Source organism: Salminus brasiliensis, chromosome 23, assembly GCF_030463535.1.
Source record: "Salminus brasiliensis chromosome 23, fSalBra1.hap2, whole genome shotgun sequence".
NCBI lineage: Eukaryota > Metazoa > Chordata > Actinopteri > Characiformes > Bryconidae > Salminus > Salminus brasiliensis.
The window spans coordinates 12,384,602-12,410,484 of NC_132900.1; the positions used below are offsets into that span (position 1 = coordinate 12,384,602).

Genomic DNA, 25,883 nt, shown 5'->3' on the forward strand with positions numbered 1-25,883 from the left:
CAGTACAAATATCTTTATATCTATCTATTGATATATCTGTTTGTCTGCTTATCTATCTGTCTGTCTACATTTATGTCTGTCTATCCATTTCTCTATCTGTCTATCTATATGTCTGTCTACATGTGTCTTTCTGTCCATCCATTTATTTATCTAGTTATATCTGTCTAGCTATCTGTATGTATCCCTACCTATCTGTATGTCTGTCTATCCATCTCTCTATCTGTCTACATGTATGTCTGTCTGTCTATCCATTTATATATCTGTCTATCTGTATGTATCTCTATCCATCTATCTGTATGTCTCTCTATCCATCTATCTATATACCTATAGACCTATACCTATCTACATGTATGTCTGTCGGTCCAAGTATCTTTATATCTATCTATTTATATATCTGTACGTCTGTCTATCTTTTGATCTATTTGTCTGTCTACATGTCTGTCTGTACATCCGTGTATAAATCTATTTATATCTGTCTACCCATTTATCTGTATGTCTCCATACCTATCTGTCTGTCTGTCTGTCTATCTATCCATCTCTCTATCTGTCTACATGTCTGTCTACCCATCTATCTATATACCTATCTATCTACATGTATGTCTATCTTTTGATATGTATATATCTATTGATATATCTGTCTGTCTACATATATGCCTGTCAGCTTATCCATTTATATATGTCTATCCATCTATGTGTTTGTCTCTCTATCCATCTATCTATATACATATAGACCTATACCTATCTACATGTTTGTCTGTTGGTCCAAGTATCTTTATATCTATCTATTTATATATCTGTCTATCTTTTGATCTATTTGTCTGTCTACATGTCTGTCTGTCCATCCATGTATATATCTATTTATATCTGTCTACCCATTTATCTGTATGTCTCCATACCTATCTGTCTGTCTATCCATCTATCTATCTACATGTATGTCTATCTTTTGATATGTACATATCTATTGATATAGCTGTCTGTCTACATATATAAGGATAAGGATAAGGATAAGGTGCACGTATTCGTCACTGTACAGTGTGGACTGTACAGCGAAATGTGTCCTCCGCATTTAACCCATCTGGTAGTGAACACACACTCACACACACACACACACCCAGAGCGGTGGGCAGCCAACTCCAGCGCCCGGGGAGCAGAGAGGGTAAAGGGCCTTGCTCAAGGGCCCAACAGTGGCAGCTTGCCGAGCCCGGGAATCGAACCCACAACCCTGTTATCGATATCCCGGCGCTCTAACCACTGAGCCACCACTGCCCTGTTAGCTTATCTGTCTGTCTATATTTTGGTATGTCTGTCTGTCTGTCTGTCAGTGTGCATCCAAGCTGTGGTCAGACAGAGTTACACACTCCCTGAGACTGTACTTACTGTGCCGCAAACAAAGGCACTGTGTTGATCTCGTCTTCCTCAGTGCGTGTCATTACACACCTTGGCCTCCAGATGGCCACAGACAGCCATTCCCTGTCTCCACTCTGAGCGGTTCCTCCAGTTCCCAAACGCCAAACAGGTGGTCACGCACTCACTCACTCACTCACTCACACACACCAAACGGCCAGTGTGTACCGCGATGGGACGACGGGTTCAGTAGTGTTTGTTTTCCCTTTTTAAAGACCCCTTTTTCGATGTATGAAGACTCTCAACCAAAGAAGATTAATGCGCCGCGCACCGGAGCCCTGGACGCGTTCGCCCTGAGTTTCCCCTCTTGGATTCGGGACAGTCTGGGAGAACCAAAAGTATGAAAGTGACGGTGTGTTTCGGGAGAACTCGGGTTGTGGTACCGTGCGGAGATGGGAATATCAAAGTACACACACTCATCCAGCAGGCCACCATGAGATATAGGAAAGCAATAGCCAAGGTAAGCGGCGAGCTTCATCACCTTCGTGGCGTTTGTGAAAACGCTGGAGACAATGTTGCGATTCATTGAGCCGGAGGAGCTGCCAATATGGCGGTATTGAGGGAAACGGGGGAAGGGACTGGGAAAATCTGCTTATTTGGGGCTGTTTTAGAGTGTTGTATCACTTGGAAATCACTTCAGGCCACTCGAGAGTCCGTTGTTTAACAAACGATTTGAGGGAACCACGGCAGAAACTTGCGAAGTTGGCGACGTCCTCGAACTCTCCGTTCCACCTTAAATGTGCAGCAGTTACATTCTGGAGCCCATCGGGCTCCAGAATGTAACTGCTGCACATTTAAGGTGGAACGGAGAATTCGACCAAGAAGCGGGTAAATAAGGAGCAAACTTCATTTTCGTGAAATTCCAAAGCTTTAACCCAGCAACAACCACGCCAGACAAGTTCAACCTTTAGATCCAGAAACGTTTTTAACTTTTGATGACTTTCTTTAGCTAACCCACAAACGACAAAACGAGGGAACTTCTCGCTCGTTTAGCCCCGAGGCGCTGCTGTGCCAACACTGCTAGCTAGCTATAGCTAGCTAGCTAATTTAGGGACGTTCTTCTAGATTGAGGCTTGCGATAAGAGGCTGTAATTTACTTTGGAGAGATTGTATAGTCTGGACATTGTTTCCCCGCTTGTCAGGACTGTAATAAGCCTTATCTGGGCGAGTGGACACTCGCCTGGCAGTGTAGCGCTTTGTTTCAGTCCAAATGAGCCCATTAGAAAGCCTGGCTGGCTAACTAAGTTAGCTAGCTCTGCCGCTAGCCGTCTTGCTAGGCTAACAGTGAGGAACCGGAGTAAACAGAGGGCTTCTTCCAGACCTCCAAGCTCATATTTACACACTCCAATATTGCAGCTAGCTACTGATGTGTGGCTCACGTCCATCTGACTTTTGATTACAGGTTTCGACCTAAAGTCTGGAGCACACTTGGACCAAACTGCTCCTGAGATTATTATTATTATTTTTTACCTCCAAATCTTCGCCAAAGGCCCCTGAGGGAAGTCGGTGGTACTGCAGACCTGCACACTGGTTTCTTCCAAAAGTGTTAGCTAGCTAACTAATGTTGGGGAAAATGTCTTCTTAAAGAAGCTGAAGAGCTTACAGGTAATAAGTACAGTTATAGATAGATAAACTCTCTTGGGAGGGAAAATGGTCTGTAGTTGGACTGTTTGTGGACCGGCTTGTCTTCCACCACAGATGGTGGCTGCCTGTGGATGAAGGGTCTAGTTACTGAAACGATCCCTCAGCTTGTTTCGAAGCAGTTTTGCCCCTAACATACTCATAAACAGTGTAAAACTCATTTAATATACAGTATGAAATACTGTATTTGTTGCGATTAAGATTTAGTCCAAATTCAAGTTATTTTGAAGCTTGAACTACAGTGAGATTCAAAGCTCCAGACTAAATGTAGGCCCGAAATTGGGCACTGAAATGAACTGAATTAAATGCATACCAAAGCTAGCTCCTCTATTCTGATTGCTGGCTGTACATATAAGATAAGGGGCAGTGGTGGCTCAGCGGTTAGAGTGCCGAGATATCGATAACAGGGTTGTGGGTTCGATTCCCGGGCTCGGCAAGCTGCCACTGTTGGGCCCTTGAGCAAGGCCCTTTACCCTCTCTGCTCCCCGGGCGCTGGAGTTGGCTGCCCACCGCTCTGGGTGTGTGTGTGTGTGTGTGTGTACTCACTGCCCCTAACACATGTGTGTGTGTGAGTGTGTGTTCACTACCAGATGGGTTAAATGCGGAGGACACATTTCGCTGTACAGTCCACACTGTACAGTGACAAATATGTGCACCTGCACCTTTATAACTCATAGTCAGTGTCACGCCAGTGTTGATTCCTCTTAAGTATTTGTTTCTCTCAAGATTTCGTCCTCTCGATCTGAGGGAACTTTTTCCTCGCTGTCGGCCATTGACTTGCTCAAAAGAAGCTCGGACCCGTATCTTTAGTTTGGCCACGATTCTTTTAAAACGTGAACTACAGGAGATTCAAAGCTCCAGATTGATTCTAGGCCTTAAATTAGGCACCACAATGAACTAAGGTAAGGTTAGATGGTGTGAACCTGACCGATCCAAAAGCTTAAAGCTCTATGTTCCAAATTATGACCCTCAGAGATGTTAAATTTACCAAGGATAGCCAATATTTATCAGGCCTGACTGTAGTCTACCACAGCAGGCTCCTCTTTTCTAATTACTGGCTGAACATATAGGGTTACTCATCGTCAGTGTCACGTCAGTGTTGATCCTTTTTGAGTCTTAGTTTCTCTTACTCAAACGAAGCTCGCAGCCGGATCTCTAGTTTGGCCACAGTTATTTATAAGCTTGAACCACAGTGAGATTCAAAGCTCCAGATTGATTCTAGGCCTTAAATTAGGCACCACAATGAACTAAAGTAAGGTTAGATGGTGTGAACCTGGCCGATCCAAAAGCTTAAAGCTCTTTGTTCCAATTTTCAATCTTCAGAGATGCTTAAATTAACCAAGAGTCCTGGCTCCTCTGTTCTGATTCCTGGCTGAACATATAGGCTTACTCATCGTCAGTGTCACGTCAGTGTTGATCCTTTTTGAGTCTTAGTTTCTCTTACTCAAACGAAGCTCGCACCCGGATCTCTAATTTGGCCACAGTTATTTATAAGCTTGAACCACAGTGAGATTCAAAGCTCCAGATTGATTCTAGGCCTTAAATTAGGCACGACAATGAACTAAGGTAAGGTTAGATGGTGTGAACCTGACCGATCCAAAAGCTTAAAGCTCTATGTTCCAAATTATGACCCTCAGAGATGTTAAATTTACCAAGGATAGCCAATATTTATCAGGCCTGACTGTAGTCTACCACAGCAGGCTCCTCTTTTCTAATTACTGGCTGAACATATAGGGTTACTCATCGTCAGTGTCACGCCAGTGTTGATCCTTTTTGAGTCTTCTTTCTCTCAGGGTTTCTTTCCCTCGGTCGGAAGGAACTTTTTTCCTGGCCTCTGTCGGCCGTTGGCTTGCTTTAAAGAAGCTCGGACCGAGATCTCTGTAAGGTTGCTGTGTGATGATGTTCGTTGTGAAAAGTTCTATATAAATTTGAGTTGCTTTTGAACCTGGCTGCTGTTCTTTACCTAGAGTCAATTTCCTTTAGAACGGTCCAACAGAAATGCTCTAAAATGACTTAGAATTAAATCTTCTTACTTTTTTCTTCAAAGTTTCCGTTTGGAGATGCAAGATTTTTTTCGGAACAGCGAGAGTATACATTTTAACTTTACAATCTAGGCTATCCAAAGTTGCTGCTGAGCCATATTTACTTGAAATGCCCTGTTATCTAAAATCTCTTCATATTAGGGTTGTACAATATTAGAGAAATGTGGTTGCAATCTTTTTATATATTGTTTTGCAATGGATGTTGTAATATTAAAAAAAAACAGGAATTCATGACACAAAACATTTATCATGGTTCTCCACACTGCTACGAGAAAAAGGACCGCTTCGGCCTTTATCGAAGGACCTTAAAATTCAACTGCAAAAAAATGCTGATAGATTGGCAAATGAAATTATTATATCACAATATTTAAAGACATTTTTCACGATACACAGTACTAACTGCGATATATACGTGACCACAGACAAAATGCATCAGTAGCCACAATTTCTTAAAAAGTACTTAAAAACTGTCCTATACTGAATACAGTGACTCTTATTTAGAGTGTGCTGCACTTCATCTAATTAAACCAGTCTAATCACTGGCAGTATCCTTGATACACTTATTGCCCAGGCCTGCCTCAGGGCTTGCTGGTGCACCAGCACTGCACCTTCGTGTCTGATGGGCTGAGCTGTCATGCAGGATTGCAGCTAGGCTTCATGTTTTCTGAATGTTTAGTGTTGTGGAAGTAAAAAAAAAAAAAAAAAAAACAGTCTAGGGCAGGGGTGGTCAATTCCGGTCCTGGACGGCTGGATTCCTGCAGAGTTTCGTGCTTGTCCTGCTTAGACACACCTGATTCAGCTCACCCGTTGATTGCCAGGTCTAGTAAGCTTGTTAGAGCTGCAACCTGTGCTGCACTTCCGCCCCTGTTGCCCACCCCTGGTCTAGGGTGACGTTTATTGTTTAATTTATGAAAAGCTTTGAGTTCTTTTATAAGCGATGTGTGTTAGCAGCAGTTAGGCTGTAGTAGACTGTACATTAGTTTGGTAATGATGACCAGAATTTCAGTTGGTTTCTTTTAAATACATTTTGACTGGTTTCTTATTCAGCACAGAAGCACTCGTACCTTTAAAGTGCCCGATCTGACCCCTTAACCTTGAGCTTACACTCTAGCCACAAGCCAAGCTAGTTACGATATGATGCAGCACAAAACATTACAGTGTGGTAAGAGATGCTTGATCATATTGGAGTGTAATTGCTGTAATCAGATGATTTTGGACCACTGGTTGTGATCATATCAACTGATTTAAGGATTTATTTGTTGTATTTCAAAAGGGTATTCGAAGTAGGACTGCATGATATCGGGGGGGGGTCGCGGGCTGACATTGCAATGGTGTTTTTTAGTTCTGCAATGTGTAAAAATACAGCAATGTTTGCCATATTTTACCAGTCATCAATGACTCAACATGTTGCAGTATTAATATTGCATTCCATGTACACAAGATTAGAGTAAAACAGGTGATATTTGTCATATATAATCGGTTTCTGGTAAAGGTGTCATGGTAAATGAAATGAATGGGAATTTTCCTGCGATTCCTGCGACTATTGCACATGCCCTCTCTGCAAGGACGATGCTGACGCGATATATTGAGCTTTATAACTGCATGTAGTGTGGCAATTTAATAGAAATCAATTAACTAGTTTTTGACAGCAGACTCTAAAATCTGGCCCTACATTTTTATCATTTGACACACAGTCCACTTTTATGTCCACTTATGCTTCACTAATAAATGTATTTTACTGCATGTGTAGCCCTAAAAAATACATATTATATTTCTCATTCTGATCCTGATCTGTCTAGTGCTATTGTCTGCATCTGCAAAATTTTCATGCAATGCCAGAAATGCTGAATTGTTGCCCCTGCTGTGTCACATTTTCATACAATGTCAAAATTGCATTTACAAAACTCTGTACCGGGCTGTTCATTTGAAACGATGGTGTGATCAGGCACAGCCTATTCATCCTTTCTCTATGCGCCTGACTAGTGGGAGGGACTAGCTAACGTTAAGTTTGATGGATTTTACAGTTGATAGAAAATTTAATTTGCTTTCACAATGTAACGTAAAAGCCTGTAGTACATCTGGCTTCGTTCAAAAATGTGAAATCCTTGTTTATAACTGAGGCACGCACACTGCCGCTGGCTGGCACTTCATGACTAAGTGTACCACAGGATTTTGACAGTACTACATTACTTTCAAGCCTTGTTGCTTGAAATTTGCCCAAAGAAAGGCAGCCAGTCTGGTAAACAAACAAATCTAAGTACAGCTTGTATCTTTCAGCTGGAAAACAGCCAGTTTGTGAAGAGGTAGAAGTGAGCAGTGAGTGGCCGATGCCATGTGTATAATTAGGTCTAAATAAGTAGTTTAGAAAGTTTGTTTTGCAGTCTAGTTTTACTGTATTTTAGGTCTCGGGGGTGGGTAGGGGGTGACTGTGGGTAGGTAGACTAACCTTAACTAACTTATGGTTGCATCCCTAGATACAATATGTTACACTTCTCGTAAGTTTGTGTGCGCTTGTAGTGGGAGGCTCAGTAAGGCATTACAGCATGTTTCCGTGTTAGTCTGGTACTCTACATAGATCCATTTCTGTTCAGGGTGTGCTGTGTGTTTGTGCGTGAGGGTACGTGTACTGGTGTCCTGCCATGTCCTTGGTGCTGTTAGCTTGCTGTCATTCCATCCATTGCACTTCTCATTCCGCTCCTTTCTCCTGCTCTGTCCTTTCAGTTTAGGACTTGGCGATGGTAGTCCATAATTTACATGGATTTGATGACAGTATTATTATAATGCGCTACATGAAGCATTGGCAGCAGTTTTATACACAGTAGTGTGAGGGTTGACTGACTGCCAGACTGTTGGCGAGTACGTCTTAATTAACGTAAAAGTTACAAAACGTACAAAAGGGTTGACTGGTTATCTGCCTTACAGGTTTTATTTTTCTTGCCAATCAAAAATATGAGTTTTCGCTCCCTCACAGATAATGTGGTCAATTGGGAGGCATTAATTGGTGATCAGTGACCAGTGTAAGTGCGTACGGTCCAGCCTTGTCCAGTCTAACTCTTAACTTTGAGCAGCACACCGCTCTTTCCACAGAGTAGAGAGATTCTTCAGTCCTCAGAAAAAGGGTTGTGGATGTCTGTCGGTATGGAAAATGTGGCAGAGCAGTTTCTAATGTTCTGTGGTTCCACTCCGCTACAATCAGAGCCATGCTGTCCAGTTGGAGAAAGCTTGGAACGGTAGTCAGTCTCCTCCAGGACACCTTCCAAAGTCTGTACAAGAGCAAGGTGTTAAATCGCCCAGGAAGCGACAAAAAACTCAAGAACAACAACACGGTACCTGCAGTCCTCTCACGTCTCAGCTCAGGACAGTGTTCATGACTCATCCGTCACACAAACACTGGGCAAAAACGAGATCCATGGCAGAATAGTGTGCTGGAAACAATCGCCAATTAAAAACACAAATGCTTGTTTCAAGTTCACCAAGTGACACCTAGAACATTTAATGGGTGCTGAAACTGTTCTGGACAGCTGAATCTAAAGTGGAGCTCTTGGCCTGACTTCTGGCCCAGTATGTCCAGTGAACACTGCAGTAGTGGTGGTAGTGTGATGGTTTTGGGTTGCTTTTCTACATTAGGAACATATTGAACTGTGAATTCTGCACCTTCTTCAAAGGAATATCAGGTCATTTTGACCATGAGCTGCAACTGAGACACAGTTGGGTCATGCAACAGGACAGTGTTTCAGAGCACACAAGCAAGAGCACCTCTCAGCTAACCTTATTGAAATGTCGTGGCCAGACCTACTTCATTTGGTCCAGACCTACTTCATTTGGTCCAGACCTTCTGACTGTGAAATGAATGGACCATGGTCTGGACCAACAGACCAAAATATGGTCCAACCAAAAGAAGTGGTCTCGATCTCTCTTAGCTGAGGTATGGTTGGGTTTGATTGCAGTGTAAAAACTTTACTTATTTATTTATTTATTTATTTAGGTGGTTTGAATATATGGACCAATTTCAGGAACTTGAGGCAGGCAGGTCTCAGTAGAAGATGACAAAGAACCGGTGTTGTGCTGAAAACCGACTCGTAGCAGTAAAAGCCAGTCGAAAGGCAAGTCGCTTAATTGACAGCATGTAGGTGGTAGCAAAGTTCTTTGGAGCGTCGCTAAACTGCAGTGTGAAATCAAAACTAGCCGGACTGAATGTGTTAAATATTCCAAAAAAAAGGTAACAAAAACAGGGACCCAGGTTCGGACTTTCAGCTTGCAAAACAACCTCGTAGATTAAGGAAACAGCATTCCTAACCTCAGTGTAAAGAGACTGTATTCTAAGTGACTGGACCGCCTCTGTTGGTCCAGTCACGATGCTGTGTTCACACCGCGTTAAGGGCAAGTGCTGGTTATCTGCAGCTGAGTGATGTTCACACATACCGTGTGTGAAGAAAGAAGGCAGTCAATTCTGCCTCTTTGCGCCTCTGTTGTTAATCGACCGGCTAGAAGTAAATGACTGACCTGTAACTGGAGCTTCAGCATTCCACCGAGTCCCTGTCTGTTCAGGCCTCACATTTACAGTGCTTCCTTTAAAATCAGCTAAAGCTGAAGGGCTGATCAGTGTTACAGCAGGACTGTTTAGCTGGTCTCCCTCTCATTTCTGAACGCCACTGATCCTTCAGCAGCTTCATCATCTAGTCTTCCTACTCATCATGGTCAAGGAACTAGATGTATTGCCAGTAGTAAAGGACTCTCTGGAGCAGATAAACACAAACCTATCGGCACCATGTCTAATGCCAGGCGTGGGCTGGAGGGGTCTAAAGCTCCCCAGCATGGAGCTGTGGAACCTCTCCATCCAAGTAATTTGTCCAACAGAAAGCGTTTGTCCACTTTTGCTGTTGTAAAATTGGCTTGTGCGCCCCCGGGTGGTTGAAAATACAGATCAGCTGGGTTTTAAACTCCACCTCTGCTCCACCTTAATTGATGATGGAAAGCAAGAGGATGTTTCCCTCTATAAAGCAGTGGGTGGCAACTACAGAATGTCGATAATTCCATTTTCATAGTATAATCTTTGTTTCGCTGCTTGGTAGCCGTTGCCTAAAGCATGCAGCTAACTTCTAAAATGTGCTGACGCTCAGCTCTGGGGAACAGGGGGTATTGAGTCTTCAGCTTTAATGTATGTCCTGGCTTTCTAAGGGAACTGCAGTACAGGTAGTGATGGTACTCATAGGTGCACATAGACCAGACATAGACTTCTCTCTCACTACTGCTGCTCATACCTGATTTTAAAATAAGAAAAGCTGCAGCTCAGCACAAGTGAGGCAGGTGAGTTATGGGCTGGCTGTATGAAGCGCAAGAGCATTTTCCCTGGAAATGTGAGGCTTTAAATTGGCTTCATTCATATGTGAACATCTTACTAGAGTTACTACGGATGCCTGCCGATATTGGAATCATAGTGGGAGATTACGAAGATCACTTTAAAAGAGAGGTGCTTAGTAACTGCTCCTTTGGCAGCTTGTGCTTAATTTTATTTAGTTTTTTTTTCTCTCCCATTTTTAGAGTGCTAGACACCGTATCCGAATATCTTTGTAAAAATATCTAGGTTTTGGATTTTTTTTGAAAATGCTTGCATTAACATTCTAGCCCAGTATGAGACAAAAATGTACCTCACAAAAAGACACATCAAAACACCATGAAAAATGAAGAGGTTTAGTCCCAAATTACACACTGCACCACATAGAGCATTATTTATAATGTAGATCTCTAATCGAACAGTGTTCACATTTATTAATATTATTATATTAAAATGTAATGCTGTCTGCATGTTCAGGTTGTAGTTTTATGACCCATGTAGTTCTCTATCTCTAAGGAGATATTTGAGATTCAGGCAGAAACATGCATGTGTTGTGAAGTCAGCAATTTCATAAGGCTCCTTTTTTCTGGAGGTCAAAACGCAGCGGACGGGGCCCTAGACATCGCCTTGACTGCTGATTGTTGGGACAAGATTTAAGGAGTTGTTTATGGAAGCTTTGAAATTTGTGTAAAACGTAGAATGGGCAGATGAGTCTCTGTCTCTTTTAGGCTAGTTCACCTCAGTCTTGGGCGGTGGGTTAGTTGAGTTGGCGATGGGTAGCGTGGTTGAATAGGGAGATGAAGAGGAAGAAACTCGCTGTTAGACAGGCTGCACTGTGGCTGCTTGAACTGCCCACTTACTGGTGACATTCACTCTGCCTCGTCCTGCTCGCTCGCTCTCTCGCTCGCTCCACCTAACCAACCGTTTCCATCATATTACTTTGTCTAACAACACTTGCACATGTTGCACCGGTACCGTATCGGTATCACCGTTGATGCTGGCACTTACACACCTTATCGGTATCAGCAATAGAGAGCACACAGCCTACTGATGCCCTATATATATATATATATATATATATATATATATATATATATATATAATTACTATAATAATATAACTATAATACTATATATTTAATTTTTTATTATTTACATAGAACATTTGTGTCTGCAAACTTTATAAAACCAGACGTTTAAAGTCTGCTTAAGTTATTACCATTAAACAGACATTTAGTGGAACTTTTATATTTACATCTCTTTTTGTTTCCAGGTGGTGTTTTTTGGTTCTGAAACCAAAAGTTCAGTTCAAGCAACTGTTGATTAAAGGCCACAAACTGAATTTTTGTATCTTTTTACAGAGACGTGTACCTGCATGTGAAATTACTGCATAAGCACTTTTTGTTTCACTGCTCTGAAATGTGAATTTTACACCAGTTGAAAGTCCAGATTATGCTTCTCTACTTGCACGCGTTTCTGCATTGTGGCCATTTTTATAACTCAAACTTTTCAAATGTGCAATTCCTCAACCAGTACCTGCTGTTCTTTCACACTTAGTAGATCTTATTACACAACCTATAGAAAGTGGAACACTATAAACATCAGGATTTATAGCATCTATCCAGTATTTAGGTCTGAGTCTGTATCAGAACTCTGTATCGGCAGATACTTGAACATCTGGAAGGAAAAAGTGGTATTGGTGAATCCATAGTTCATTGTCAAGCAAAATACAAGTTCACTGTGTTGAGCAGTGCAGTATTCTGGTTGTGACTCTGCTCAGACAGAGAAAAACAGAGAGGTCTGCTGGTTACTGAAGCTGTTTGGAGCTGCTGAGGCTGGGATAATCCCTCCTGCGCTCATTTCACCCTCTTTACTGAAGAGCGTTTTTCTGCTGATGATCATTAATTTTATTATGGGGAATTACTGCCGTTTCATCAGCACCATGCTTTGGCCCTGAAGCCTTTAATGCCCTTCAGGGCCTAAGTTGCGTGGATGCTGGTGTGTGTTTTACAGCGATGAAAGGGAATGTTGACCCAGCTCTGTTCAGTGTGGGGTTAACGTCTCTGCGTATTCTTACACTTGTGAAATGCTCAGAGAGCAGTATGTTAACTGGTACGCTTTAACTGTAGTCAGCAGATACGGGAACAGATTTTGTTCTTCTTGGGACGGTTCAGTTCGTCACAGAACCAGTATCTGTGTCTCATGCAGGCAGAGGGGTTGACAGTAGGCCTTCTTCAGTTTGACTGAGCGGTGTGTTTATTTGAGTGATCAAATGGAAGAACCATTATTTCCTGTAAGAGTGATGTGTAAAGACGTTGCTGTAAAGGTTCTTCACATTCAGATTTTCTTGGATGGCTTTGATCATTAGCATTGAGGAGATATATTAGGCAGCAAGTGAACATGCAGTTCTTCAAGGTGGTGTCTTCAAAGCAGGACAAATGGACAAGCTTCAGAATCTGAGACACTTTGACCAGAACCAAATTGTGGTGGTTAGAACATCTCCAAAACGCCAGGCAGGTCTTGTGGGGCGTTTCTATGGGGGGGTATGCGGTGGTCAGTATCAGTAAGCCAGCGGCAGGAACATGGACACCTAAGACTCACTGATGTGATCTATGGAGGCCTCACCTTATAACTTACAGGACTATTTAACGTCTTGGTTCCAGAGACCACAGGACTCCTTCAGAGGTCTTGTGTCGGCCATGTCTCAAATAGTCAGATTTGCTGTGGTGGGACAAGGGGGATCTACTCAATATGAGGCATTGATGTTATGGCTGATACTGTTTACTTAGCTTTTTACCCTGTGAATGGTACCATCTGTGCTGCTTGTACAGCTAGCAGGCCCCCGCCTCCAAGTAATACTGTATACCGCAGTAATACTTTGACGCACTATGAAAAAAACGTAGACACCGCCCAACCCTAGTGCCAAAGACTCCCCTCCAGATCACTCTGTCACTCTCACAGTTCTGACATATCTTTCAGTAAGGGCTCATCAAAACAAAATGTTCCTATCATTATAATTAATAGTAGAAGTAGTGCCAGTACTAGTAATATCTCTGTAAGGACACCAGCTCATGTAGCGCTGATCGAACATTAGGACATTCCCAGCCATTCATATGAGGTTCTGCTACAGTTCAGCCTAAAAAAACTCTGTACTAAATTGAGTTACTGTTGAAATGACCTAAGCAATGATCTACCTGCCTGTGATTAGGATCCGAAAGCTAGCAGATGTGTTTAGGTTAGCAGAAGACCTTCAGACATGTGCCAGTGGCATCAGATGTCACCGCCGCAGCATTTGGCCAAAGATAATTGATAGCATGACCCTTGTAAAGCATGCGGGCTGTTGTGCCAGCTGTTCTAGTATTGCAGAGTGGTGGTAGTAGTAAGAATCTGAAGACTGAAATTCAGCTGAAATGGTTTCAGTGAGGCGGCGTGGACCCTGTGAAGTTGTTGTTGTGCTGGTTTCTGAAGTATCTGAAGCTGCCTGTAACTTTTACACAACAGTAGCCGGCTTGACCAGTATCCAAGACCCTGTTTACACCTTGTGACTTGAGTATCAGGCCAAGACACATAAAAATGCAAGTGTAAACACACCTAAGACTTATTTAAACCCCATTTAATCCCAAACCTCATTTAATTCCATCACTCAAACCACTTCAGAAGGTGGTCTGAGACCCTGTTTACACCTGGTCACTAAATACATCTGAAGTATCAGGGTTATATCTGGATGAGGCCAAGCCACATCACTGAAACCTCTTCAGGAGGTGGTCTGAGATGCATTTGAGACTCTTACTTACTGAAGCAATGTAAACACGTCGGTCTCTCCAAGGTGCATTTGACAACCGAAACCCCTCCCAGTACAACAGAAACACCAGTAATAATTGTATATTGCATATTTCGTCCTTTTGACTACCAAGTGTAAAAGCATGGGGCTAAAATCTTATTAGGATACAATCCAGATAAACTAGTCTCATTAAGTGGCCAGGTGTAAAGGGAAGATCTGTTAAGACGGTGCTCCAATTATAGCCATAATATAGATTCTTAGCTTTGTAGTAGAAGCCAGGTCAGTGCTGCAGGCACAGATATGAGCTTGAAGAGCATTGAAATTGATGGAGCCTGATGTTTGATGGATTTGTCATCCCTATGTGGAAGTATCTGCAGATTGGACCAGTGCAGGCCACCCTGCCCATTCCTGTGGATGTTTTGCTTTGCATCAAAGGTGTGAAAATATCTAGAGAACCGCAGCTATGCCAAGTTCAGTGATCACCCTGGTTATTCCACCTGATTCCACCCAGGAGCTTATTACCAGGCCCTTCGTAGATGTGGGTGTGGTAGAGCCCATTAAACCCTGCAATTTGATATTCCTGCTTTCTGTTATTCCTGGTCATGAAAGAGTAACCCAGTACAACATTAAAATGCCCTAGTGTCTTTTTCCATTAGTAGTGCTAACATTGCACTCAAGGCATTGGACCATTGGCCTGGCTAATACTGGTGGAAGTCTCGTTAGCCTTTTTTAGACATGTACGGTAGCCCAGAACTTTTCCGGACATTACCCAGAGGAGCTGTATGGATTGGGTGTACCGGATGATGCTACCGCCTCATCCATAATAATGTCCTCAACATCCCACTGTGAATTCCCTGGAAAGTGACCTGCTCTTTTCACGCGTGGGCTCGCTCGGACGCTACCCGGACTTTGCACTTGGGGTTCCACGTGAAACATTTCCTGTAGTGACAATACGGCGACCATATGCTACGCTAACTCTGGATAATGTTCCGGCCTGATTTTCCGGATGTTTTCTGGAGTTCACATGTGAAAATGGCTACTTATTACAAAGTATTACCTGCGTCCTCCTTTCATTTAGTATCACGACAAGTTTCTGAGCTGCTGCTGTTGCTGCTGCAGCTGCATGCCAGAGGGATGCTAAAATAGAGCCCTGTTTCTCTTTCTATAACTGGAGATGTCTAGGATTAGAGTCCAGTTCCAGTCTGTTTCTATTAATGTGGTCTCTGAATACCGCACATGCACACACTACCATTGCTCCAGAAATAAAATAGAAATATCTAGTCAAGCTAAACAGCAGTACTGTCTGTAACCTTTAAAGGCAGTCTGACTGTTTTTGCGCTTCTGTGGTTTTTATGTCTGGAGAAATTCGGAAGCCTCAGTAATTTGATGTGGTGCTGCTTACCTCTGAGATTACAAATAAACCAAATTGACTTTGTCTGCTGGGTCTGTTTCTTGCCTTTCTATGATCGTTTATGGTTGAAGACATGCGGAATTTAAAGCATGTGATTTCAAAAGCTAGGTTCACACAGCAGGTAAAGTGGACATTACCTCACCAATTGTTTTTGTGGTGAGCGCTGGGATTATCACCGGGAATGCGCTTGAGCTCACTGTAAAAAACGACGTGTTATTTGGACGCGGACAGTTCTTCGGTTTGAGTCCTTGGTCCGTTGTTTTTCAGCTTTTCATTTTCCACTCCTTTTTGCTATATAGGAAATTTCATTCTTTGCCTCTCTCGCACTCTTATTGGCTGTTGGTCATCACTTTTCTCTCAAGGGTTCAGCACGGTAATTCCTGAACATGTTTTTTGACGACTGACAGACTGGGAAAATAACATCACTGAACTGTTCATGCTACGCGAACAGTCCACCAAGGCCTCGCACAGCAATCTTTCACTAGGCTGAAGTATCTAATCCTCTGTCCGATGGGAAATGAACGGTTTTCATTCATAAATTAAACAAAGCAATATCTGCTAGATGAATCATTAGCTGCAGCCCTGCTATACATCCATTTCCTTTATCCAGATGCCGAACAGTGGAGTTGTGATGGCAGTGCATGTACTGGAAACAATGGCAGCTCTGCACCTGCAGGATGCAGCCTGAACACAAACAGCCTGCTGAGCGGAAGAGTGGCTGTGGCTGGACAGAAGTGTAGCCATTGCTCTATTGATAGTCTACAGTCATTCAGGGTTCCCCTTAAGACTTTATCATGGTCTAATAACAAAAATTGCCCAGATATTCAGTGCTGTTAAGTGCTTATCATGTAGACAATGCAGATTCATGTATTAATAGTGACATGAGAAATTTTCCAAGAAGAGTACGAAGAGGCATGGTGGGCGAACCAGGATAATGGTGATGAAAGTTTGGGCTCCCGAGTGGTGCAACAGTCTAAGCGTGTGCCAGATCCTCAACCTTCATTGCCATCTCTCACTCCATTGTGCTCTTTTTTTGGAGTGCTGGCTAGGGATGGCTGTGGCATCCAACCCTTCACCTTTCAACTGGAATCCAAATCCAAACCCATTCAGCCAATCAGGAACTTCTGAAGGCAGCAGTTAGTTGGGTCAGGTAGGGTGCATTAGGGTTAGGGCCAAAGTCTTGGAAGGTGCATCTCCCCTGGAGCATGGTTGGAGAATGCTGTTGTTGGTCACTCGGGAGTTATGCTCTGTTCGACTGCCGGCTACAACTGGCTGTGTCATCAACGTAGATCAGTGTTGTCCATCCGACCGTCCTGCAAGTTTCAACTGGAATACAAAATCAACGCACCCTATTCTGGTAATCGAGAATGTTTGAAGGCAGCAATGCTTGTGGCAAACGTTTAGACCGTTGCACCACTTGAGAGCCCCAGCTTTCTTCACCGAATTATCTTATCTTCTTAAACTGCCAACTACAGATGGCTGTGGCATCACTATAAATCCGAGTTGTCCGTTTGTAGCAGCCATGGCCTGATTGGTTGCATAAGTGGCCTTGTGACCGGAAGGTCGCCGGTTCGATCCTCTGGGGGTCTTCCTTATTCCTTCTAACCCTCATCCTGGAGAGCTAGCCAACCTTCCTATAAACTCTAGTCCAAATAAATTAACTAGCTCCATTCAGCCAATCAAGAACTTCTGAAGGCTGTAAGGAGTAGGATCGGGTAAGGTGGATTAGTCTGCGGGTAGGTTTCAGGGTTTGAGACCGCGGTCCTAGATTAAAACTGTGGTCTTCCAATGATTGGGCAACTAGCTTAGCCGACTACACCACTCAGGAGCCCCAACATTCATGACTGTCTCCATGATCAAGTGCAACCCAGGGTAGGATAGGGTTTCTTGGTTCCTGTCTGTGCTTCTTCCTCAAGCCTTTAGGGTGTTTTTCCTACTGCCGCGGCCCTCGGCTTGCTCCTGGAGCTCTTTTCCATTGGAGCTTGGATCATTAAACGATCCTGGTTTAGGCTATGACTGGTGATTAATGGCTGTGATGTTTCAGCATAATGGGTTTGAGTGTGTGTATGAGTGTGTAGGGGGGTTAATCTAGTCTTAGTGAAATTGATTTCCACTCTGTTGCTAATTTTAGCTGGTGGAGAGGAGCAGCTCTTTGCCTTATAAAGGTGTCAGAAACGCTGCAGTGGCTGTTTTCAGGGAGCAGACGCCCTGGAACACTGGTCCGCAATTTCTCGACTCTAGAACTTCAGCTGATCGGCTAAGACCGCTGGCTGAGGGTTATGTAGTCAGTCGGGATGCCGGGCTAATGCAGTTATCAAAGAATAGAAGGTTCTCCTAAATCCTCACACCTTTGTAATGTGAGCCTTTTCCTTTTCCTATCAGCTGAGGATTCCAGATGCTGAGAGAAGAGCGGGTAGAGGAGAGCGAGACAGGAAAAGAAAGGAAGAGAGTGTGAGCGAGAGAGAGAGGCAGGCACGTCAGGAAGCCTCTCCTCACGGTTACATAAGCAGGCAGCTGTGTTATGGGTATTTGCTCCGGTGAGCCGCGGCTGTCTCGCTCTCTCTTTCTCTCCAAGCCATCGCTCTCTCTCTTCACCTGACCCTCTGATTTACTGTGTGATTGCGCTCAGCTCTCAAGTTGGACAAAAGGGTCGCTCTGGTGTGTTTGAGGAAAAAGGACACGCTTCTAAAAGGTTAGGGATGGTGCTGCTGGTCAGAGAATCCAGTCTCGCGTTCACCATGCCACTGAGCTGCCAGCCAGGGCCACTCTTAACAAGGTGTTAAACACATGGAGGTGTGAAGTTGAGAAGAACACCTACAGAGTGTGAAAGACAGATGGACATGGGGAGAGGGTGCTTGGCAGAGACAGCCTGTTCTAGTGTTTTCGATGAAATGTCTGATAGCTCCTCCACGTGTTAAATATGTATATGTACAGAAGAAAAGTATTGGGACACCTGCTCATTTATTGTTTCTTCATCCTGCTTCTGTTGGAGTAACTGTTTCTACTGTTCAGGGATGGCTTTCCTCTTGATTCTGGAGCACTGCTGTAAGGGTTTGATGGCATTCAACGACAAGTGTGTTAGTGGGGTCAGGATGTTTGATGATCACCACTCCCCAACTCACCCCGAAAGTATGTGCTAGAGCACCATCATTCCAGAGTTCCAACACAGTTCCACTGCTCCACAGCTCAATGCTGGGAGCTTTATACCCCTCTAGCCCACACCTGTAGTCCTATTCTATTCTATCTACCTTTTTTTTTCTTCCTCCTCTTAACAGTGTTTTTACACTGTGTTGATACTTTACGAAATTGATGAATAGACCAATAGAAATCCTCCGAAATGCCTTGGAATAAAATCTTTTTACATTTTTTGACTTCTATTAAAAGTTTAGAAGGTTTTTCCCTTCTTCTGTGAAGTTTAACAATTTGTCGATACAAGTTTTTGCATGACTGTGTCAATATGTTTGTATATGTGTATTAATGCTGTGTGCACATTTTATACCGCAGGCTCAGGTTGGTAGAATGGTGTGGGACTACACGGCCTGCGCTGATTGGCTTGTAAACTCTACTGCATTGTGACATCACAATCAAAACAGCTGGTGCCTTGTTTTGTTTGTGTGTACGTTTGTCTCCTGGGTTTAACTGAGGTGAAGATAAAGCCTGAGACAGCCGTGGAACTAGCCTACTAGCCTGTGTGTGTAGGGTGAGGATTTTTATACAGTAAAGTTCTTAATGGGTTCTTTTTTTCTACGGAAAAGTTGATTGTCTGCTCAAAGAGCTCATGGAATGATTTTTTGGTTGGGCCTGGAAAAGAGAGGTTTCACCCATAAAGCCATAGGACTCTCAGTATTCTGTAGATCCCCCAGTTACACACACAATCAGTCCATCCCCTGAAACCCCCCCCCCCCCCCTCGCCGAAATATGAATTTCAAATGAGAGTTGAAGTTTTCAGCTCTGCCCTCAGGGATGTGGGCTGTAATGACCATATGTGCGAGACTATTCTTAGCCCTGACACACACACTCAGTCGTTGTAGGACCATTTATCAGTGATTTATATTTAAAGACTCTTTGGCAGTCTAGAGTTCATTAGCCATTAACTCGTCTGAGTAAATCAATTTATTACCCGCATGCGAACACACACACACACACTCACACACACACTCTAACCTCTTTCTGTACAGTTGTGCATACAGTAAATGAGTCCTTCTGAAAACCAGGTGTGATTTGCATCTGCAGTATTTGATTAGACATTGTGCTTCATCATGTGCTTATGTGCGTATTTAATGTTATTTTTAACAGATTTTTTTTCTTATTATTTAAAAAATTATGTGTGGCTCTGTTGCATAATTTTGTAAGATTTTTTGGGGTTTGTGTGCATCCTTCAGTTTGGCTTTCCACCCCATCACACATTTGTTTTGTCTATAAATAATGTACTATTTCTAAAAAAAAAAGAAAAAAAAAAAAAAAAAAAGGAAAGGACTTTAGTATGCAGCTGAAAGAACGCTGAAACATTGAAAATAAAAACTGAAACTTATAACTGATTAGAGACTGATTTATTTTTATATTATTATTATTATACTTTCAAATTAGTGCTAAATCAGTGTTTAAACACGAATAGCAGTAAAAAAAAAAAGGTAAAATGTGAAATACTTTATTTTATAGTTTGTATTCTTTTTGACAGTAGAATAAAAACTGATTTTAATAGAGCTAGGTCTGTCATGATAATTACACGATCGTGTTTACTTGGCCAGGAAATCCTGTTAACATCAAAGAGCAGGTATGTATAGTGTTTGTATAGTATATGTATAGTGGGAGGTAATGTATGTATACCCTGTATATTTTTATATTTTGTAAATATCTGTTTTGGCTACCACAAGGGACGATGCACCTAAGTTTTTCACTCACCTTTACACCTGTGTAATGTAACGTGACCATAAACGTGATTTAATTTGATATGATATTGTTTGTTTTGCTAGATGTTAAATGAAACCTTTAGTTTTCTTGTGTTGTACACTCTCTCTGTACTACCTGCACTTTTACCCTCTCTGTAAAACTCTGTAGAGGGGTTTAAGTGAGAGATTTGGAGCTGGCAGTTTGGATTTTAGAAGTGGTCCCCCAGAGCCTCCTAGTGTGACGTCAGAAAGCTTTCCCTGGGGAACCAAGCAGTGTGTTAAAACTGAAGTACTCTTTCATCTCTCTCTCTCTGTGTGTGTGTGTGTGTGTGTGTGTGTGTGTGTGTGTGTGTTCTGTTTGAAGCCTAGAAATGTTTTACAAGTTTTGCCCCACTTCACTCTTTAGTGTAAACAGCTCTTATGGGTGGAGGAGTTTGTGCCACAAACACACACACGCACGCGCGCGCACACACGCACTCACACAGAGGGCGGTCAGTTAGGGTGTGTGTGTGGGTTAGTAAATGAGTAGTTAAGTCGGGTTGTGAAACGGGTCTTGGTTTCTGCATGTTGGGGCCTGGCAGCCAGACCTGTTGGCGTTACCGTGCAGTACAGGAGGGTGAAGACTCTACACACCTCCTCTATTATATGTAGGTGTTTCTTCATGACCCTTCAGCTCCAAAACACTCCCTCAGGTCTCCCTGATTCTGCTGCTTCCCAGATCTTCATGTGGTCATACTTTATTTTCCCGCTCCCCAATAGCTTGTCTGTTATGACTGTGGACTTGTGGCTCGGAAATAAAATTTGATGTCCTGGTTTGCTCCAGTTCTCAGTTGAGGTACACAAGTCTACACTGATGAGCCATAACATTAAGACTACCAGCCTAACATGCAGATGGACATCTGTGTGCCACCAAAACAGCTTTTTAAGATCTCTGAAAGTGTCCTGTTCTATCTGGCACCAACAGCAAATGTACAGCAAATTCTTGAACTTCTGTCAGGTGTGATGTGGAGCCAGCGCATCCCACCAGACCAGGAGATCTTCCGGATTGCTCCGTATCCAGTCTAAGCGTTTGCATGTCCACTGACGGTGCTTTTGACAGTGGACAATACTCTTTACGCCTGAGCATTTCTCCTGAATCCAGCATGTTGGCAAGAATAGTTGATTGTTACTGTCTAATATTGTAATAATAATCTCAGACCTTGACAAGTGCTGCTGTAATGGAATAATAAGCGCCACGTCTTAATGTTTTGGCTCATTTGTCCCATCGAACTTCTGTTACTGTGCTTAAGACCAGAAAAACAGTGAGTGGATGTAGGAATAAAAAAATAACAACTATTAAAGGGTCTAACTAGCGCTGGTGGCTGAAGATTGTAGCACCTCTTGGCCAAACAGCTAACCATGTCAGAGTCGTTGTCCATGGTGTGTAAACTTGGTCAAGTCTGCATAGATTATCCTGGGACAGTGGGAAGGTAGGAGGAGGTAGTCACATTTTAGCAAATTGAGCAGAGTAAATCAGGTGCGATTCAGGTACACTAAGCATGGGTCCGGATTAGAGTTCGTCCCAGAGCACTCACCATGATTGTGTAGGTCTGGAGCTACAGCATTGTTCTCTGCTCTGGGTTTAAAAGGCAGGGCAGGAAGGACATTTGCAGGGGTCACTGTTTAGTTAAATTCGATTAAAAGGGAAAGCAAGCAAACATGGATGAACCAGTCTATTAAATGCCCCGGACAACAGTCGAAAGCACTCCTAAGACCATTTACTCGACTTTGTGCTCTCCGATATGAGGCTTCATCCCTCTAATAGTGTGTGTGATTTGAGCCTCAGTTAGCTGGAACACTGATTGTGCTGTAGTGTTTTGCCTGCAAGCTAACTTATCTAAGCCTAGATAGCCGGCTAGGAGTCCAAACGCAGCAGAATCTGTCTATACTTGTTAATAGCTCTGCTACACTGAGCTGTCTGATACTTGGTGGACCTAAGCAAAGGCTAGCTTAGAGAGTGAGCTACATATCCAAAACCGTGGAGGGAAATTGATTCAGTTAATTTCAGCTTTCTGAAATGTTTAGAAGTGGGCTGTCAGTCAGCCAGACTTGAATTTGTCCTGGGGTGAGAAGGCCGTTATCCTCCATTAAAGGTGGCCACGTTGGCCTGTGGTTTTAATCTAACATTAAAAATGAGCAGTAACCTGCTCCGTTAAAGAGGGTCACCATAGTTGAAAGAAAGGCACACCTGATTACTCTAATCAGCTCATTAACACGTCCTTACAGAGTTGCCGGGGTGTTAAAGCGGGGAGTCCACTAAAAGTGCAGGGCAGTGGGCGTCCAGGATTAGCTCCAAATAACAGCAATCCACTTGAATTGTATTTGAATATTGGGTTAGTGCAGCTAGCTGCTTTATGGTCCTTTATGACCAATGTCCACAGCAGTATCCCACCTCAGACTGCATTCACCTTTAAGACGACACAGCCATAAACTATTAGAAATGAAGATTTCAGAAGAAACAATTATGCAGGTGTCCCAATACTTTTTTTTTCCTGATTGTTTTGTTTTACCAACTCCTAACTACATGTTAACATGTAACTACATTTGGTCCTCCTTTCAGACAAAGTGGTATAACATCCAATAAGGTTGACCCACCTGAAAAACCCACCTGAAAAATGATAAAAAATGATACTGATATATGACAGCAGTGGTCGCAGCCTTGTATTATATTATTATTCAGGTTATTACATTATTAGGTTCTCATTACATTTTTGTCCAAAGTCAATGAACTCTTGAAAGTGGGCGTGGCTGAATAAGGTGGATACTGCTGAAAGACTGAGACTTTATGATGGTATGATTTTCCCCCCATCAAGGTTTTCATAATAATCAGGCCCTAACATGCACATTAATTTTGCTGTGTAATTATTTATTGTAAATACATAAATATTGCTGTCATTTTTATTTGTATTATTATTCTAGATGAGGCTGAGAACGGAGTATGTGGGTCTGCCCTGTGACCAGAGCCATCTGATACACACGTTCATTCTCTTTGGCCTTAACACTGTGAAACCTCTCGGTTTACTCACGCACACACACACAGCAGTGTCTCCACTGTCTCCGAATGAACTTCTCATGTTACCAAATGCACCCTCGTGTAGGACGCAGCACTGAGGTGTACAGTGAAAAAGAAAGGTAGAGAGAGAGAGAGAGAGAGAGAGAGAGAGAGAGAGAGAAAAAGGAAATAAGGACTGGTTTTGAAGAGTAAGAAAGAAGTGGGTGTGATTGTGTGAGTAAGGGCATCAACGTAAGCAAGAGTGTGTGTGTTCAGCTTGCATTTGTATGTGGAAGCATCACTTCTCGCTGCAGAAGAGGCTCAGGGAGGAGAGGGGCCGGACCACACAGGTAGAGTTTGCTCCGATTGGCTTGTGAATTCCAAGGCATTGTGACCTCACAATCAGAACGACTGCTGTCGTCTCACCTTGATGTCTTTGTTTACCCGGTGTCCTGGGTTTTGTCTCATCCGGGATTGAACTAGAGCTGAGGTCAGACGTGTTGGTTGTAGTGTGTTTTAAAGGGGTCTTATGATGATTGGTGTCCCTGCATTAGGGCTGTGTGAATAGAATACATGTGATGAATGCCCTGAGCAAAGCATTTAAGTGTATTAGTGAGGTACATTTGTACATTTATACATTTGTACATTTGTACATTTAGCTGACGCTCTTATCCAGAGCGACTTACAAGGTTACCTGTATTACAGAGGTGGGCCAACGTAGTGTTAGGAGTCTTGTCTAAGGACTCTTATTGGTGTAGCACAGCATAGCCACCCAGACTGGGAATCGAACCCCAGTCTCCCACATGGTGAGGTAGCTCACTGGCAGGTAGTGGTGTTATCTGTTGCGCCACACCGACCAGGTGTGGTACTGATGTTGGATGCCTAGTTCTGGATCGCAACGATCATCCTAAAGGTATTGGATGGAGGTCTGTCACTCCGGAGGAAGTCAGCCCAATGCTTGGGGTCGTTACACCACTCTACTAGGCTAGGGCTTTTCTATAGCGATTCTAATAATGGGTGCATCTTAAAGTAGCTGAGTTCTTGGACTGAACATATGGACTGGACTGGTTTTGTGGACATGACTTAAGCCTAGTCTTGAATTAAACTGCACTGCTAATAGCCTAGCCCCTTGTTTGCAAATCTGGACCTTGATTCCAGTTTCCAGTGCTGGTAGGCTACCGATTACATGGACTGTTCCCTTAATGTCCAGTGAGAACAATGTCATGGACTTGAAACTGGGTTCAGTGTCTAGATATGAAGACCTCTGGATAGATCCAGTATTATGTTGTGTGTGATTTTATAGTTACTTCAGCGTGCTGCTGTTAAATATTCAACACCTCAGCCTTAGCAGGGCCTGAGTACTGACACCTAATACCTGATCCTCAGGTACATTATATGTCCAAATGTTTGTGGACACCCCTAATAAGGAATGCATTGAGCTGTTGAGTCTCTGTAGAGAAGTATTGCAAGTAGAATGGGACTCTCTGGTGCAGATAGTTATGGACCTATGGGCACGATTCTTAATGCTTGGAGTGGGCTGGAGGAGTATTGAGCATTGAGCTGTGGAGCAGTGGAACTGTGTTTTCTAGAATGATGGTGCTTCATCCAATACTTTCGGGGTGAGCTGGGGATGAGGTAGGGTCGTGATAGTCCAAAGTCCTGACCTTACAAACACACTTGTTGCTGAATGCAGTCAGATTTTCACAGAAATTCTCCAAAATTGATCATGTATAAAGCTTTCCCTGGACAGTAGAGACAGTTACTCCAGCAACAAGCAGATAAGCAGCCACACCCCACCCCGCACCCAGTCACCCTTGATTTCAGAAGAAACAATAATTGAGCAGGTGTCCCAATACTTTTTTTACCTGATTTTGTTTTACAAACTTTTCTGATAGGATTTGTAGCACATAGCATTGCAATGAATTTTTAATAATTGCAGATGTGTAACTACATTTGGTCCTCATTTCAGACAAAATTGTATAACATCCAATAATATATGTGACTACATAAATGACTACAAATAATCCACCTGAAAATGTAATAAAATGAAAATGAATAAATTGGTGAAAATGATACTGATGAACAGCAGTGGTCACAACCTTGTATTATATTATTATTCAGGTTATTACATTATTAGGTTCTCATTGCATTTTTGTCCAAAGTCACAATTGTTACATTTCTGGGATTTTTGCATTAGTGGGAGTTTTTACAGTATGAAGTGATGCATGGCCGTCAAACTATACCGAACCATGCAGTGTCAAAACATTTCAAACACTCACCAGTGTCTGAACACCAGGTTTTTAATGACTCCATTTATTTGTAGGAATATTTATTTATTTATTTAGTAATT

The 25,883-nt window shown here is 42.8% G+C and overlaps 1 protein-coding gene across 2 annotated transcripts in view; it reads left to right on the forward strand.

Annotated features, from left to right (window-relative positions):
* The first annotated feature begins 1,496 nt into the window (after window positions 1-1,496).
* Window positions 1,497-25,883, forward strand: part of pard3ab (par-3 family cell polarity regulator alpha, b) — a 185,061-nt gene continuing 160,674 nt past the window's right edge. For both annotated transcript variants that reach the window (XM_072668370.1, XM_072668371.1), the window contains exon 1: window positions 1,497-1,864. In XM_072668370.1, the coding sequence (XP_072524471.1) occupies window positions 1,745-1,864 (120 nt within the window). In that variant the 5' untranslated portion in view covers window positions 1,497-1,744. The remainder of the gene's footprint in view (window positions 1,865-25,883) is intronic.